The sequence below is a fragment of the Lissotriton vulgaris genome, chromosome 7 (assembly GCF_964263255.1).
Source record: "Lissotriton vulgaris chromosome 7, aLisVul1.2, whole genome shotgun sequence".
Taxonomy (NCBI): Eukaryota; Metazoa; Chordata; class Amphibia; order Caudata; family Salamandridae; genus Lissotriton; species Lissotriton vulgaris.
The window spans coordinates 1,631,761,019-1,631,780,575 of record NC_141695.1 but is presented as its reverse complement, the minus strand read 5'-3'; the positions used below and the strand labels follow the sequence as shown (position 1 = coordinate 1,631,780,575).

General features: G+C 44.7%; 1 protein-coding gene across 1 annotated transcript in view; it reads left to right on the top strand.

Annotated features, from left to right (window-relative positions):
• Positions 1-19,557, top strand: part of DDX27 (DEAD-box helicase 27) — a 166,361-nt gene that overhangs the window by 93,486 nt on the left and 53,318 nt on the right. Inside the window, exons 12-14 of the mRNA XM_086932592.1 lie at positions 1,600-1,753; positions 2,267-2,348; positions 12,717-12,894. Coding sequence (XP_086788718.1) covers positions 1,600-1,753; positions 2,267-2,348; positions 12,717-12,894 — 414 coding nt within the window. The remainder of the gene's footprint in view (positions 1-1,599; positions 1,754-2,266; positions 2,349-12,716; positions 12,895-19,557) is intronic.

Genomic DNA, 19,557 nt, shown 5'->3' with positions numbered 1-19,557 from the left:
AGCAATACAGCGGGAGTTGGCACAAGAGATCGGGACTAGGTTCCTACTCCCAATACTTTCCGTTGCCGAAGACGGCCCCATTCGAGACCTGCTCTCTGTTCAAAATGCTCACTCTGACTCCAGTTCTGTCTGCACTGGATCCAGGAGACTGGATGGTAATGCTGGACTTGCAGGATGCATATTTTCACATCCCCATCCTTCACTCTCAAAATGTTACATGTGGTTTCAGGTAGGCCACTTTCTGTTCCCTGTGCTCATCTTGACCTTACCAGCACACCTCGGGTGTTCACAAAGGTGATGCCGGTGGTTGCGTCTATCTGTGGGGGTTGGAAATACCAGTCTTCCCATACCTCGTTGACTGGCTTGCCTCAAACAGACATAAGCCATCTCCAAGCGATGTCTGACTTGCTAAAATCATTGTGCTATTCCATCCCCATGCTGAAGTCACACTTGACTCCTTCTCAATGGTTCCCCTTCATTAGAGCCATCTTGGACTCTGTGCTGTCCTGAACCATCCCTCTGCCTCAACGAGTCCAAGATATTTGGAATATGAATCTAATGTTTAAACCCCTGACCTGAGTCTCACTAAGCGTGGTGCTGAGGCATTTAGGCTTTTTTTTTTCTTTCTGCATTCTGCTTGTGGACCCCACCGAGTGGCATATGATGGCTCTGCAGTGAGATCTGAAGTCTGAGTGGGATCCATCCAGGTGTTAAAGGCCACTGTAAAAGCTCTGCAGTGGTGGCTGCTTGACTGCTATTGGACTGGCAGTAGACCACTCTCCCTACCCCACCCAGATCTAACAGTTTTGACTGATGCATTGTGGCTAGGTTGGAGAGGTCATCTAGGAGAGGTGGAGATCACAGGACTCTGGTCTTTGGCAGAAACCGCTTTCACTTCAATTTGTTGGAGTTGTGAGCGATTGGCTTGGCACTAAAGGCTTATTTATCAACCATCTAGGGGGATTGGGGGCAGATTCTCACAGACAACATGAGCGCTATTGGGTATTGCAACAAACAGGGCGGCATGAGGTCATGGGTTCTGTGCCAAGAGTCATTATGTCTGAACGCTCAGGGCATCTCTCTGACTTCCCAACACCTGGCATGATCTTTAAATGCCAGGGCGGACAAACTGAGCCGACATTGCCTTGCGGATCATGAATGGAAGTTACATTCAGAGGAGGCACAGGGCATCTTCTAGCAATGGGGAGAAACCCTGCTCAATCTATTTGCCACTGTAGAGAACATGGCACATATATATATTGTTCCTGACGTCATGTCCATGGCAGAATGGACCCGATGCAGAGCCGCTCAATGCCATCTGTTGATACGCAAGGGAATTGCTACTAAAGTTTACTAGCCAGTCTGGTATCTGGAAAAATTTAAAAGGTGAGCAATCTGCGGAGAGCCTCTACTACAAAAGGTGTTACCAAAGGTAAGTAACTTGTTCTTTATGCACTCTATATGTTCTCTTGTGCTGTATTATGTGATAGACACAATGTCTGCCAAAACGATGGAAACTTAGTTCCTTTTAATTGCCTTTTGCAGATGTAAGTAAACTTAACTGTGGCCACATTAAGATGTTTTGTTCTTCTGTTTCAGCACTTTTGACTCGCACTTTCCCCGACCATGTGATGCTTTTCACACAGACAAAGAAACAGGCTCACCGCATGCACATCCTTCTGGGGCTGATGGGCCTAAAAGTTGGCGAGTTGCATGGGAACCTCTCCCAGACACAGCGACTAGAATCTTTGAGGTGAGACTACTATAACAGATGCACTTATCTTATCAGGTAGCACAAAAAACATTATGGTCTAAAATATACAGAATCCAATTTCCTTGCGCTCAATCATGTACAATAATTCACAGTAAACCCTTACTGCACCAAGAGTCAAGATCTTAAAAATCTTGAATTGTTTTAATCATTTCTTTTTTGTGAAGCGTATGCAGTGTCCTCTGGGCAGGCATAATTTGGTTTTTCAAACGAAACCTTGGAGGTACCGTACAGATCTCGACTTGAATCCTGTCATTTTAGGAGTTCATTATGGCGGCTGTTCTAATAGTCTATGTGGGAGGTTCCTACCATGAAGACTAGAGTGATTGAGAAAGGGTTGCACCACCAAAACCATAAGCTGGATCTCCAATGCTGAACTTGCCATTTTGTTATTGGCTACTTTGTCCACCCTTCTCTCCGTCCCCATGTTCTCTCAATCCGGCTGAGGAATAAACCCCTTACGATTCTGAACGTAAATCTTGGTCTCTATTGCAGGCGCTTCAAGGATGAGCAAATTGATATTTTGGTGGCCACAGATGTTGCTGCGCGTGGTCTTGATATCCATGGGGTCAAAACGGTGAGTACCCAATGTTGGATTCATCTGGAACTCTGTCTTTTTCTGTATACATTTTAAATTTTGTTCTTATGTCTCATCATTCAATTGTAGTTCAGACCTCTTGTTTCACAACTGTTGTGATAGGCCGCTACAATAATCACATTAATTGTTTGTGATCCCATTTCCAGGAATCACTTTTTCATTATCTTTTTGTTGAAGGGAAAAGTTGTCTATTATGATGAATGTATAATTATTCCCTGCCCTTATACCCTGGCAACTTCCTTCGGAAAATGTTTTAAATTTGTATTGATTCCGAGAAGGATATATTGAACTTTCAATCTAGCATTTTGCAGTAGTAAGAAATACCCTTTAAGAATAATGACTAGGCAGAGATGTATCTGCCATAATCCGACATTCTTCTGTATTCCTAGTTACACAGTAGATACATTTTCTAGCCCTGGATTGCTCTATCTTAACAGCTGTTTAATACCTAAACATGCATAAGCTTTTGTTCAAACCAGTTAGTTGCTGAGAGAGAGTCACATTTCTCATTTAGATTGGAATTACATCCATCGTAAACATTTGCTTTTTCTTTGAGCTTTCGTTTACTTTGAACATTTGTTAATTGATGGAAGACTGATCTCTGCTTGTTACGTGATCTGAGCCTCTACAATGTAATAAACTCTCCAGGACCTGTGAAATTTCCTGTATAAGTGGGGAACAGGGGAATTAATCTGGGCTGCTGTGTTTAGAAGTATAAATCACCTATGGCCACATAAGACCTGAACCCACATTTTGGCCACATTTCGGTTTATAAAGATGGTCCCTTCTGCAGTTACTGTCCGTTCCATCCATGCATGTAATGGCTTATTCTCTCCTGAAGTCAATCTGAGAACTGCTCATTCAAAGGGTGCCCAAGGATCTGAATTTTGACAGATTTTAAATTGCCCTCTAGAGGCCCTACTGGACCTATCTCAATTCAGTACCACATACTCCTTCTAACATAGTTTCCCACATTGAACAAAAAAGTTCTCTACCTACATGAGGCCTTTTCTTGAGTTAGTTCTTAAGTGAGTTGTACAGGGCATTGTCTTTTTTACGTACCGTTGTACCACTGATGACTTCACACATTAACAACCGATACAGTGCCCAGGGTAAAAGGTTTAGATTTCAGAACTAACATGTTTTTATGTATATGGTTTTAGTCGTTCATGTTGCGTTTGGTCTGTGATGTCAGGGTAATGACTATGTTGTTAAGACTGCACCTTCTAGGCTTCTGTATTGCACACCTAGTGAAAGTTCTTCTGAACGCCTCCTAATATGCTACCTTATTCTATAATACCTTTTACGAGCTGTACATGAAAACATTTTATCTATACTTGTTGAAGATTTTAATTAATCATACAATAAGCCTTGAAACTTGGTGACTTAGCACTTGTAGGAAAGTGCTAATTTTTTACCCGGGCACTCCCATTTTTTGCCTGGTATCTGATGCAGTATTGACAGAATGTGCACTGGGTTCCTGCTGTTAAGGTCCCCAGTGCCAGTTCTCTTTCCTAAAACTGTACAATTTTTTCCCCAATTGGCAATACCTTTAACACCCTCTAAGTCCCTAGTAAATGGTACCCCCAGTGTCTAGGGCTTGAGGTACCCCGAAGGCTGCAGCATGAATTGTGCCACCCTAAGAGACCCCTCATGGAACTCATGCCGGGCTGCTGTCACAGGCTGCGTGTTTGGTGAAGCCAAGACTAAGAACACAACCTGACTCACATCCCAGTGTGCCAGGCTCCCTAACACTGATGTAGTATGTGTAAGTCACCCCTACAGCCCTAAGGCAGGGTGCTTGGAATTACATATAAGGACATACCTGCATGGACAGATATGCCCTTGTGCTGGTCAGTTCCATTACATCCAGTGCAAGATGACTTAGAAGCCACTTTAGAACATGTTCTTGGCACTGGTGAAAACGAGTTCCCCAGCTACATGATTGCTTCTGTGAAAATAGTGATGTTTGGTATAAATATCTTGTATTGATGACCTCGCACTGATTCCAGTGTTTGAATTACCAATACACGCACACAGAGGGCACCTTAGAGGTGCCCCATGAAAATGTACCAGCCTTTGGTGTGCTTGCTGTGTTTTTGCCAGCCTGCCACCTGAGACACTGTCCTGACCTCCTAGGGTGACAGCCTTTTGATCTCAAGAGACCAAGAACAAAAGCCTGTCCGGGAAGAGGGTGTCACACTCCCTCCCACAGAATGACCTGCTGATTAGCCTACCTAAGCTGACAAGCTTCAAAGAGCTGTCCCCTTTGAAATGCAAATCTGGTTCCCCTCACAGGAGAGGAAGCTGACACCCTTTGTCCAGAACCCCTTTGGCACCTGGACAGCTAGAAAAGTTAGCTAGTCAAGTAGGCAGGCCACCCCCAGGCTAATATCACCCCTAAGGTGGGCTAAACTGAGGTAGACACAACTTTTCAGAGTTGGCCATCTTTGTGATAGCATACTTAGGAATTCTGGGACGGGGTTATGTTCACTTCACACAGGAAGTGGTCATATAGGGGGGAGTAGTGACCCCAAGGGTCAGTAGCCCATTGGCTTCTACCCTACACTCCTCTAAAGCCCCTAAATTCAGTATTTAGGGGAGCCCCTGGCACCAGAACAACACACCCTGCTGACCTGAAAGACTAGATGAGTCACATCCTGCAACAACAGAAGATCCAGCAACGGACTTGGCGCCAATTCTGCCGACCTGCTTGCTGGCTTCGCCAATTGCACCTAAAGTTAACTGTCCTGCAGCTGCTGAGTCCCCACAGCCCAGGAGACCTGCCAGTACTTCACCCAGCAACCAAGACCTCCCAAGAAGCAAACCTGCTTCCCGCCATGCTGCAGGCATCCAAAAAACCCTGGAAGGACTCTGTGACCACAGAAACCTGACACCTGAAGACATCACTGCACCTGTTGCTCCAAGCCCAAGTTAAAGTGGGCCAGTGGTGTCAGCGTGGTCCCCAGCCCCCCAGAGACCAAGTCCAGTGTGGTGACACCTCTCTAGACTCGCCGACGTGACTGCAACCTCTGCATGCAGGCCCCCTCTACCACTGCTCCTGGTGAGAAAGCTTGACGCCTAAAGACACCTCTGCACCCGTCTCCCCTGGGCTGTGGAGAAGAGGAGCAAAGGTGGTCCTTCATCCCTATTATTGTGAGGCTGAGCCCCCTGTTGGATCAGCCCACTGCCCTCCCCGCAAAAGCCTGCAGCCTCTTTTTATCGCGGCCTTTCTCAATAGACCAACATTGGACACTAAAGCTGTTTTGCACCTAGTGCCGCTGGTGGTGTTCTGCTGGTGCTGCCTTGTACCTTGCCCACCACTCACCTTAACCCCTGGAGAAGATTCCCATAAGTCACTGTACTAGACCTGAATAGTGCTGCATTGACTTTTCCTCCCATAGGATAACATTGCAGCCTCCAGAAATTGCAATGTGTTGAATTTTTTAACTAAAAAGAATTCATATTTAAAAACATACTTACCTAAACGATTTTCTTCTGTGCCTAAACATATATAAAGATGCTTACTATTTTTATAAATTGGTGTGGATCTCCTTCGTGATTAGTGTCTTATTTATTGATAATTGTGTATATTTTCAAATGTCTTGCACTCCACTGAGTTAAGCTTAAGGCTGCTCAACCAAACTACCACCAAGCAGAGCACTTGGGGATTGCCATAGCAAGCCCCTGTCCTCTCAAAGGGAACCCCTGGACTCTTTACATGAATGTATCTCACTTTGATATCTCATATAAAGAGCCTGCTTCCTACAGTACCCCTGATGCCTAGGGCATGGAAGCTAAAGAGAACCCCTAGTATTGGGCCACTATAAGGGACCCCTCAGCACCAACATGCAAACTACAATTGCAGGCTGCATGCCGTAGTGCAGAGAAAAGTGAAGACACTACATGGCACCCCCCCTGTGTGCTATGCCTACATATTACATGTAGTATAGGTAAGTCACCCCTACACCAGTTCTTTACAGCCCTTAGGCAGGGTGCACTATACTACATGTGTGGACATATCTACCTGAGTAGATAAACCCTTGTGATATCCAAGTGGATTAATGGATATTACAAGTGAACAGGGAATCCATTTTAAGAACGCACTGGACACTGGTGTTTACGAGTTCCTCAGCTACATGATGGTTTCAGTGAAACTAGAGCTGTTTGGTATCAAACTTCTCATATTAATAGGCTCAACCTGGTTTCAGTGAGGGATTTATTAATACAAGCACTAAGAGGGCACCCTAGAGGTGCCCCCTGAAAACCTACCGACTACTAGTGTGCTGGCTGACTGGTGTAGACCAGCCTGCAACCACAGACCGGTTTCTGACCCCCTGCAGGTGAAGGTCCACGCTTTCTGAGGGCAGAAACAATGTCTGTTCCGGCCAGTAGTGTTGTCACCTCCTCCATGCAGGATGGCTAAGTGATCTGCATATAAAGGCTGGAGACTTTAAAGGCCTCTGCTGCCTGTAATATGTCCCCCAAGGCTTCTCCAGACAGAGGGTATGCCACCCCCTACCCTGGGACCATTTGGCCCCAGGACCGGCAGGAAATTTAGCTGGTTAGGAGGCGTGTGCCCCCCACCCCCTTATAGGCTAGTACTAACCCTAAGGTGGTCTACCTGATGTGGACACACCTTTTAGAATTCCACAATCTTGATTTTGGTGGAATTAGGCTCTCTTGGTAAGGATTATGCCCACTTCCCACAGGAAGTGGTTGTCTAAAGGTTGTAGACACCCTAACGTTAAGTAGCCCATTGGCTACTACCTGTCTCTCCACTTAACACCCCTGAATTGAGTATTTAAGTGGCATCCCTCACACCAGGAACTTGGATTCGATGTATCAAAAAGAGGACACCAAGAGCTGCAAGAAAAAGCGAGAACTGAAGACTGCTGTGGAATTTTGGCACCAAACCCTGCCTGCCATAATGGGTCTCGACAATCTCGAACAACAACTCGTTCTGCAGCTGACCAGCTTCCAAGAACGCTGGGAGACTTCCAACCTTTTCAAATCGCCAAGCATTCTCCTTTGGAATAGAGGAGCTACTCCCTTGCAGTCCACAGGCACCAAAACGCGAAGTCCAGTTTACTGTGTTTCGCTCCCCGACCAGCCCGACACAGCAGAACCCAGAAAGAGGACCACGTGCTCCTGAAGGTCCGATCTGCCCAAGGCCCCACCCCGGGCTACCAACCAGATCAGCACCTCTGCAACTGGACACCCCAGGGCACGTAACAAGAAACTACTGCTGGTACTTTGAGCCTTGACCCCCTACGGCCCCACGTCCCAAAGAAGACTCCCAGGAACCGAATGCGAGTAACTTTATGCCATACATGCCTTTTCTCCCATAGGAAAGCATTATGCGTAAAGATGCATTTAAGTGAACGTTTTACTCACCTGCTAAAATCGATATTTAAAGAAGTACTTACTTGATAACGAAGTTCTTGGTATCAAAATGTATATAACATTACAACTTATTTTTCTAAATTGCTCTCAGACTCATTCTGGTTTGTATGTGTTTCATTATTGCCTGTGTGTGTCAACAAATGTTTAGCACTACCTTCTGATAAGCCTAACTGCTCGCCCATACTACCATAAAAGAGCGCATTTAGGTTGTGGTTTGTGCCTCTGTAAATCAACTGAGGTTTGCCTGGACTCTTTACACAGGAGCCGGGCAATCAGAAGAAAAAATCTTTGCTGTCCCATGAGTACCTGTACTCTCTTTGGGACTACAAAAAGTTCTGGTACTCAAAGGCAGAAAACTTAGAAGTGCTGGTACTTAGTACCGGTGAGTACCTGCCCATTAAAAGCACTGACTTCAGGGGATATACAGCCCTTTATGTGGAGACAGAATACAGCCAAGAGTAAGTGGGGCTGGGCCCAGCTCATCCTTACTATCCTGCCAGTGACGGCCCATCCAGTCACACCTAAGCTCCCAATTGTATGTGGCTGTCTAGGAAGAATACACACAGTCGGATTGTCACCCCCATCCAGTCATGTGACCCAGAGACAGGCTTCAGGCACCAAATGGCTAAGGCAAAATAATCCCAGCTTTCAAAAAGTGGTATTTTCAGAATTGTAATTTAGAATTCGACTTCAACATAAGGTTGGATTCTAAATTGTGATTCCAGAGACTCCACTATTTAAAGAATAATATTAGAACAAGGACCTGCTCTAATACTAGACCACTATTTTTCAAAGACCCACAAACTAAGTGCTCAGCTGCTTTACTAATGGTACAGCTTAAAAAATGCTACTCTAAATCGGGTTTTGCCGTCCAATTTTAAGAAAAGTGTGTCTAACGCCCCCGCTTGAATCCCCTTCTACAAGGGCCCATTGAAAAAAGTGTGAAGGTCTGAAAGTACGTGTGCGGTGCGTTCTTCCACACATCACTAGGTTGTCCTTGTTTCACACTTTTGTTCATACATTTCAATTTGGTCTTGAAAGACACCGATGATGATGGCTGTGAGCATACTGGTGAGTACCTACCAGCAGCTCTTATGGTGGTGCTTACGTGAGGTACTTTCAGACCTTCCCACATTTTTTTTTCAATGGGCACTTGTGGAAGGGGATTCAGGTGGGGGTGTTGGACAGAACCATTACTTTACGCTCTCATTGGATAACCTTTGGATACTTGACTTGCTTTGTGGTGTGTGTGAGCATTCGAAATTTATTGTAGGAACTTGAATAAAGCAGATACAGTATGACCCAGTAAATAGCATTTTTGTCCAGTCAGTGGAGCTCAAGAACTGGGACCAGATTTATCATTCACCTTCAAATCACCAAACAGTTTGAAGGTCTTGTAAGCAAGCCTTTTGTACCTGCTTGGTACCTCAAGGTTGAATTTGCTTCTTCCACACAACAGATTGGCTCTTGTCCTTTCCTAATCCCATCTCTTTAAAGATTTCTCTTTGCAGGTTGACTGCTTCATCAAACTAACTTGACATGTTTCTGCAACTATTCTCACCTGTATTTGTTACTATGATCCATTTTCATGGTTGCATAGTTCTCTACTGTTTGAACGAGCTATTCTACGTTTGAAGTATAGAAATGTTCTGAATAAATACCAAATGGTTGAACCCACAGCCTAAGTCGTAGTGCTATCTTTAATTACCCCATATTGTTCTTCAAGACTGTTATCGCCATTTGGCTTCTATTTTTCCTGCTCTTCAAATCCCCTAAAGCTAGGCCAGCCAAAACATAGTCACAATCAAACGATGAGTGATTTCCGTAGCGGTCAAAAATTGTTCACAGTTGCTTATGGAGTGTGTGTGTGATGTGGGAATAGGTATTTTTTTTAACAATAAATTCTGTTAGGTGTTGTGCTTTTCTTCGGAAATGGATTTCCTAATAAGTACTCCATTTGATCATAGTCTGTGAATCCCATCAAACCTCTTTATGTTAATTACACTCTTTAGTTTACAATGACGAGATGGTTGTCTGTATCCAGAGTATGTTAAACCATGTGGTCATTTCATATTTCCCTAGGCGTTCACTTGCTATGCTGTTCCAAGCCATCACTAGGGCCCAATAAGCTTTTCATTATCTTGATGTAAAATTCTTTTACCCACTGGTGGATGACTTGCACCTGACAGGAAAACATTCTCAACTTCCATATTCTTTTATTATTTCTGGCATTTTTTGATTTAGTGACATAACCTTGCAGAAGAATCCTTTCAAATTCTCATACAGCTACTCCAGTAGGCGTAACTTTCCTCAAGTACATTCATATCTTAAAACATAAATCCAGGGTAGCCAAGTGGGTGATTCAAAATTCATTTTGTGTGCACTTCTCAATGGATTGCCATCTAATTTTGTGTATTTCAGCTCATTGTTTGAGCCTTTGCACTCTCTGCTATGTTTCCACCAGCTAGTCCCTTCTTTCTGAAAAACGAAAGTATTTCTCGTTCAGCCAAACAAGCTGTTATCCATGAAGCCACATCCGCTGCAAAATAAGCCAACATGTGATAGGACCATAAATAATCAGTGTTTGAAATTCATGTAATTCCTTCACGTATTTGCACAAAATTCTGTCAAATTGGGTAAAATGACATGTAGTTAGGCAAAATGCAAGTGAATAATTTCTTGCTAAATGTTTGCTCAAAATGTGTTTCTTGCGTACATTTTTGATGCAACAGAGCATTTCACATTTTTAAAAAGGGGCAAACACTAAAAGCACCATGAACGCAGCCACTCGCTTTCTGTTGGTTTTGTGTGTTCACTTTACATTTTTACCAAGAATGGCGCGTTCATAGTAAATTTTTACTGCAAATGGCGTGTAATTACGCAAAGTGGTAGAATGGTGCGTAAGAAAAGTAACGCAAAGTTCTGAAATTAAGCAAATTACACTGATGTAATTTAACTTTCTCCAGACCTACCATAAATGTGCTTTCTAATAAAATAAAGTCAAAACGCAAGTGAAAGTAATAAAAGGAAACATGATGGTCAGTCAGTCAAAATACTTTATTTTCGATAAATTAATATCATAAAAAGACATAGGCAAAATACAATCTTATACAAACAACTACACATAATTATACATGATCGGATCTTAATTAGTTTACATTCTCTAGTTTTATACAAAAGGAAAAAGATAAGAAACACATTATCATATAACAGACTCAATTTTTTTTTAAAGTATTAAAAAGAGGTCAGTAAGTTAAAACCATATATACATATTGCATTTCAGGATATTAATTCATGTTGTAAAACAATTTTCCTATGACCAGTATTTGATTTCATCACTTATGGGGTCATATTTGTTATATTATCGGGCAACATCCTTTTCTTGATCCTAACAGCCCCTACTAAAAAACTCGCAACATGGAACATAATCCTGGGGGTCTGTAATAACTGTAGGAACAGGAGCGCTGGAAATAAATAGTCTACTACTGATGCCGAAAGAAAAATACAATGAAATAGGAGTGGCCTGTCTTTTCAGATTCATTACATTGCACAGCAGATGCCGGGTTTCCCTCCCTCATTCAATAGAATAGACAGCACTTCTATGAAAGGATGCCGTTCTCTCTTTTTAGACGCCGCCAATTCTGTTTTTGATCATGTTTGCTTCTATTCTGTAGTGCATGAAGTAACCTATTTCTATGGCCTGTAAAAGAAAAAAAACTCCACTTTTCCTTCTTACAAAGGGGATAAAATAATCATCACTGAGTTTGATAAAAGGAACACCTATTATTTGCATTGCTGGCGCACTCTAAAACATTTGTAGCATGAGCTGCGTGATCAAAACTAGACATCCTAGAGCAGTACTCGTATGGAAATGAGTGTAATACCGACCAGCCAGGCAGGTCATTGACCTCTTTCCTTCCCAGACCAAGTACAGTAGAAGAGATGGATTGAAAAATGTAAATGACCCCAAACTCAACACAGGAAGTTCAGAGTAAAGTAGGGCTGCCAGCTACGTATGATTGGAGTGCACCAATCTCCCACGTATCCCTTCCTCTCACTGCCAATAGATGCGACCAAAGACGAGATAAGGGCACCGCTCTGACACCAAATGCTTCCCACTTAGGCTCACTGCAAGTATAACTCTTCCAACCAAGCATCCCCATTGTGTACTATGCTACCAGTCCAATAATATGCTTCGGCATCCTGCAACTGGATAGGAAGCGCAATTTAAATGTAATGACCGTATAAAAAGTATATTCCTTCGCCAACTAGAGGACTCCCTGTAGCATATTTAGCATCTTTGTATATAATGCTAATTAGGAACCTGTTTTCAGTCAGTCATGCTTTTTTCATTTATTTTAGTGGTCTTGAGCTTTTGCAGAGAAGAGCTCTTTTTCAGCCCTCTGTTTTGCACCATACCACTGTTTCTTACCTTTTTTTCTTCTGAAATAAATTGTAAAAGGCCGAATTAGTCCCATGTTCCTGTTAGTTTATTTTCTAATTCTGATTGGGTTAGTTAAAACAATTTCTTGCACGTATTTATACAAATATGTAATTATAGGTTCATTATGTGAAAGATCATTTTTTTGAAGGGAGATTTCTCTTTGCAAAAATTACTCTGTATTGCCCGTGTGGGTGGCGAGGTTTATTTGTTTAATTTCATTAAATATTGCTATGTTCTATAAGTAAGTTTCTGAGTATTTTCATCTGCACCAGCTGTGGTACTTCTTGTATCTCTCAAATCAGTTACGTAGATTACAGTTAAGTGAGCTTGAAGAGAACAGAGATATAGAAGGGAGCGAGGGCAGTGTCGTGCATTCGGCTATTTAGGTTGTAAATTTCTTAGATGGATCCAAAAACAGTAAGGTCAAGAGTGTACTGTTGACTTCTCCATTTCTCCATGAAAATTAAAAACTTAACCTATCAGACCCTTCTCTCCAGGTGATTAACTTCACAATGCCAAACACTGTGAAGCACTATGTGCACCGCGTCGGGCGTACAGCACGAGCAGGTCGAGCTGGCCGCTCAGTCTCGCTGGTGGGGGAAGAGGAAAGAAAAATGCTGAAGGAGATTGTGAAGAAGGCTCAAGCTCCAGTGAAGGCAAGAATTCTACCACAAGGTAGGAATCTGGAAAATAAACATCTGAAAAGGGCCATGCTCTTCTAACAGCGACTGGTAAAATAGAGTTGTGGTTAAATACAATTATGTTTGCAAGATGCTGATTGTTTATTTGATGGTTGGTATTCTAGTTTGATTAAGTTAGATTATGATCTGTTTATCTGCTTGTGTGTTTGATAAGAAAAGGGTTGTGTGCGTATATAACCATTGTTGGATGTGGTTTAAACTCCTGATTGTCATTGTGAATAGAATTCCAACCCATCAATTTTTGTTCATAGTCCACTTTAGAGAGGGTCTTGCCTTAGACAAATCGGTATTGACCCGGCTCCTTATGGGACCAGTCTATCTCAGACTGCCAGGTGAGACCACCTCCAGAAGGGAACACAAGGGACCCCAAAACCATTTAGACATTGTTAGGCTTCATCAGTGGGCTATATACTGGATCATGTGGCACAGTAAGCAAGGGACCCACACCTTTTCAACCCTTTGCCAGTAAGGGTTTTACATCAAACAACAAAAGTTGATGGGAGAAATGCTTGAAATCGTGTCAACCACTGGATATCTCTTTGGGTAGCTTTTCAGCACATCTTTTTCCCTCACTGCCATACTCTAGAGAAAGGCAAGTCTAAATCCAAAACCTGTCAGAGGTTACTTGTGTTCCCTTCTGCTGGGGCCCTAACTTGGCAGTTTTTGATGGCCACTCCATTGAGTCGCTAGCAAATACCAGGGAAGCATTATTTATTTATCTTCTATTGATTAGGTCTCGCCTGTCGATGCGCATGCGCATCGAGCAAGGCGAGAGTATTGCGAGTTATCCACACTTTATCTGCACTGCAAGGAATCGTGGCGATTCCTTGCAGTGCCCGTGACTTTTAAGGTCAATGCGCATGCGCATTAAGCTTATGCGCATGCGCATTGACCTTAAAAGTCACGGGCGCGTGCATGTCCCCTCTCCGCCCCCTCCCCCGTTCCGCCCCCTCCCCTGTTCCGCCCCCTCCCCTTCCCGCCGTGTCGCATTTCTCCTCCCCCCTCCCCTCTCTTCCCTCCGGCTTGTTGGAGCTGTGTACACACTCATTTCCTTCTGTCCACGTTTGATTCCATTTCGAAACAGCACATACATTTACACATACAAAGCATCTTATTTAAGCAGTCCCCTGGCACACATTTCCATATCTTCTGCTTGTGAGCAACGTTCTTGTCAGGTTTTCTAGGTTGCACCTAACAGCCCGTCTTCATTATAATAATTAGCTAGTGAGCAGTACACAGTTACTTTTGGTATTTGAATCCCGTTTTTCCCAACTAAACAATTCGACATTTAATTAGTACCACAATATTCATTATTGCAGGCTACATAAGCTTTTTGCACTCCTCTTCGGAGCTTGGTACAAAAATAGAACACCTGGAGAATCAAGAATTTATTTACGCCATCTAAACCATTCCGACATGGCGCTATCGTGTAGTCCTCTTTCACTCTCGATTCAAAACGATCGCGAGCCCGCGCGGCTTTAAGCCGATCTGGTGCTTCAAGCATTCACCTTGTTTGTTGAACGTAGCAGACTAGGACTGTCACGGTTGATTACCGGTGAGTACCTACTCCGCTGGGAGGTTATGGGCTATCAGTCGTCTTCAAGCAATACAGTTTAGGCATTTATTGCGTCTCTTTGTTTCAGAGCGCGTTTTTTTAGACAGGTTCGTGTTTCTTCGGTGTTGAATGTAGCTGGTCGACAGTCTGACGGTCTTCCATCGGTGAGTGTAAACACTGCGTGGATTTAACATTTCACCAGTTTCTTTAGAATATTATTGCAGTGGGTGACTGTGGTTCTCTGTTTTCAGAGCGCAGTTAAAGACTCTCGCTCGAGTAACTTATGCGGACTGGCGTTCCAAAGGTCGGGTGTGACCTCACTGGCTAAAACAGCAGTTACCATATAGAAGTTATCGCTCAGTACTTTGGTGAGTTGAGCAACTAGCATCTCTCCATACTTACACGCTGTCTGAGTAGGAATGGTTGTCTCACGTGTGAGTTGCTCTTTGATTAGCAGACAGACAGAGTAATTCTTTTCCCAGCATGGGAACATAGCGACGATTTATTTTCATGATTATGTCAATAGCAACAGTGGATCACATATTGTGACAGTATTAGTTATTATTGTGTAGCAAGAGCTCCCTACACATTTAAACATTTACCACGACTGAACATTGTTTTGAATGCAATACACTATTAAAGGAATTCTTTCACCTAATCAGAGGTACTTATACTTCTTCAGGTTGCACCAGTTTGTGACTGTGGTTACACAGACACTACCTAGACCATCTTATTTCCATGTGAGATTAAACTTTTCCAGAAGTAAGTAAGTACTGGAAATACAAGGTAGTACACACTTCCATTGGTAATTGGGACTTTAACTTGCACATTCACACAAATGCTTTAATCTAGAGTTTGAATTCACACACAAGTGTCCTGCGATATTAATTCTTTCTTGGTGGTGGTCTCTATCAGTGGTTCATTTTACATAGGTTATTCACTGGGGCTTGGCTTGACCTACTTATAAGTCCATCATGGAATTTCACGTCGTACTCCCAGTTGTGAATTTTGTATTGTATTGAGATCTGCACCCTCACTCACCCTCAACACCTCACCCTCACCCTCACTCACCCGCACTCACCCTCACTCACCCTCACCCTCACTCACCCTCAACCACTCACCCTCACTCACCCTCACCCTCACTCACCCTCAACCCCTCACCCTCACCCTCACTCACCCTCAACCCCTCACTCACCCTCACTCTCACTCATTCTCACTCACCCTCAACCCCTCACCCTCACTCACCCTCACCCACCCTCAACCCCTCACCCTAACTCACCCTCACCCTCAACCCCTCACCCTCACTCACCCTCAACCCCTCACCCTCACTCACCCTCACCCACCCTCACTCACCCTCACCCTCACTCAGCCTCACCCTCACTCACCCTCAACCTCACTCACCCTCACCCACCCTCAACCCCTCATCCTCACTCACCCTCACCCTCACTCACCCTCAACCCCTCACCCTCACCCTCACTCACCCTCACCCAACCTCAACCCCTCACCCTCAATACCTCACCCTCACTCACCCTCACCCAACCCCTCACCCTCAATACCTCACCCTCACTCACCCTCACTCACCCTCAACCCCTCACCCTCACTCACCCTCAACCCCTCGCCCACACCATCACTCACCCTCACTCGCCCTCACACGCCCTCACTCACCCTCACTCACCCTCACTCACCCTCAACCTCACTCACCCTCACCCAGCCTCAACCCCTCATCCTCACTCACCCTCACTCACCCTCACTCACCCTCAACCCCTCACCCTCACCCTCACTCACCCTCACCCACCCTCAATCCCTCACCCTCAATCCCTCACCCTCAATCCCTCACCCTCAGTCACCCTCACCCTCACTCACCCTCAACCCCTCACCCTCACTCACCCTCAACCCCCTCACCCTCACTCACCCTCAACCCCTCACCCACACCCTCACTCACCCTCAACCCCTCACCCACACCATCACTCGCCCTCACTCGCCCTCACTCGCCCTCACTCGCCCTCACTCGCCCTCACTCGCCCTCACTCGCCCTCACTCGCCCTCACTCGCCCTCACTCGCCCTCACTCGCCCTCACTCGCCCTCACTCGCCCTCACTCGCCCTCACTCGCCCTCACTCGCCCTCACTCGCCCTCACTCACCCTCACTCACCCTCACTCACCCTCACTCACCCTCAACACCTCACCCTCAACCCCTAACTCACCCTCACTCTAACTCACCCTCACTCACCCTCAACACCTCACCCTCAACACCTCACCCTCAAGACCTCACCCTCAACGCCTCACCCTCAACGCCTCACCCTCAACACCTCACCCTCACTCACTATGACTCACCCTCACCCTCACTCACCACTCACCATCACTCACAATCACTCACCCTCACTCACCCTCACTCACCCTCACTCACCCTCACTCACCCTCGACCCCTCACTCACCCTCACTCATCCTCACTCATCCTCAACACCTCACCCTCATCCACCCTCAACACCTCACCCTAACTCACAATAACACTCTCTCACCCTCACCCTCACTCACTCTCACTAACACTCACCCTCAACACCTCACTCACCCTCAACACCACCTCACCCTCACTCACCCTCAATGCCTCACCCTCACTCACCCTCAACACCTCACCCTCAACCCCTAACTCACCCTCACTCTAACTCACCCTCACTCACCCTCAACACCTCACCCTCAACAACTCACCCTCAATACCTCACCCTCAACGCCTCACCCTCAACGCCTCACCCTCACTCACTATGACTCACCCTCACCCTCACTCACCCTCACTCACAATCACTCACACTCAGTCACACTCAGTCACACTCACTCACCCTCACTCACCCTCACTCACCCTCACTCACCCTCACTCACCCTCACTCACCCTCACTCACCCTCGACCCCTCACTCACCCTCACTCATCCTCACTCATCCTCAACACCTCACCCCACCCTCATCCACCCTCAACACCTCACCCTAACTCACAATAACACTCTCTCACCCTCACTCACTCTCACTAACACTCACCCTCAACACCTCACTCACCCTCAACACCTCACTCACACTCAACTCCTCACTCACCCCCACCCTCACTCACCCTCAACACCTCACCCTCACACAGTGCAATAGGTCTCGCAGGATTTTTACTTAAAGCTTTTACATTTGCTTATTGCTTTTTTGATTTGTAAATCTTTTGCATTGCCTACAAAAAATAAAATGCAAAAGATTTACAACAAAAAAAATATAAACAATTCTAAAAGCACTAACTCTAATGCTGCGAGACCTATTGCATTTCTAATGCTTGTTTTTGTTTTGAAATGAGCTCAACATTAGAGCATGTAGGTTTAAAAAATATTTAATAGGGTCACAGAAATTGTAGACAGACATGCTGAGTTGCCTAAAGTATTACTAGTGACTGAGAATAATCCAAGCATTCCTCCTGTCACAGTTTTGTTTTTCTAATCAGAGAATCAAAGGCAAATTCAAAATGTTGGGGACAATATTTGCCTTTTAAACTGCAGCTGCAGATCCAGAGAGTGCCCAGATTGTTAACTGATCCAACTTTTTAAAATGCCTGAGTTCACAATTAAGTCTGGTTCCCTGGCACCTAAACCTCACATATATAATTTGTACCTTCATAACAAAACAACTAGTGACATTTTTAGTAACAAATTTGTTGTTGGGAATAGAAGTTAATACATTTCTGCTTGTGGGCTACAAGAAACCATGATCATCCATGATCTTAAACATATGCCCTCACATATCCCTTTTTGTAACTACTACTTATGCTTGTTGAACGCACAAGCTTATACACGTTAATCTGGAAAGCCTTAGGCTTCCAAACATATTGTGCACCTGTAAAGGTTTGTCAGATGTGAGCATCAACTGGGAATTGCTGCTTTCTTTACCGAGCCCACCTCGAAGACTGGAATAATTGTTAGTGTGTTTTTTGTATTTCATTGAAATAATGCAAGACTCTTAAATAATGGGTATCCAAAAGTTGCTTTTAATGCCATATGACTTTTGTCAATGCAAGCGCTATCCTATTTAGAAATGTTTGGCCCCCTTCAAGTATTATTGTGTGTACATTTTGGATGAAGACCCCGCCCAAGAGAAACTAGAGACCCATCACTGACGATCCAGTAGTGGCAGCAGCATTTGGGATTCCCATGTACTCTTTACCAGAGTGCTTTGGTCATACATTTTAAAGCTGATTTTCACTTGGCTAGGCATGTTAAAACGTATGTTCGAGGCATATGAGCTGCAGATTACACACTGCATAGATCGCCATCTGGTGTTGGGCTCGGATGTTTGCACTTTGTTATTGTCCTGGAAAAGTCTTTGGAAGTCATGAGATAGGTGACTCCTCCTGTGGACCATAGTGACCATGGGCATCGGCTCCATATTTTTTTCTGCCATCAGGTTCGGATGTACTTGTAGCGCTCCAGTTCGGAACCGTTACCGATTCTATTTTCGATGTGCAATCCTTCACCCTTTCGACAGTATTGTCTCGATCGCGATCCCAGTCGACGTGCAGCTCAACAAATTTGAAGTCCTCTGTTCCAATCGTCAACGAGGGCCTCCGGGCCTACTTGGGCCTCTGTATCTGGCTCATGGAAAGGACTCCTTTCAAGAAGTGTCCTCAATGTGGGTCGAAGTTTCCCCACACCTATCTGCATGAGGTGTGTAACCTCTTCCTTTCACCGGAGCACGAGGCCAGAGACTGTTAAGCTTGTGCCTCCTTCTGTTCCAAGAAGACCATTCGGGATCGTCTAGCTCGAAGAATAATTACTCGCTCCTCGACTACAATCCCTGACGACATCTTCCAGGAGTGCGTCTATGTACCGGAATAGGAGAGCTTCGAACAAATCCTTGGCAGTGAATCCGAATCAGAGGAATTCGACATAGAAGAAATCACTCCTGCGCAGTGGGTCGTAAGTAAGATCGTCGACCCCGACCCCAGTGGGCTTAATGTAAGAATAAGAATGTTACTCCGCTTAGGAAAATCTAGAACTTTTTCTTCAGGCGTCTTTGCTCTAACCATCCCATCTTCCCCATACCAATGTGCATAAGTGGCTTGGG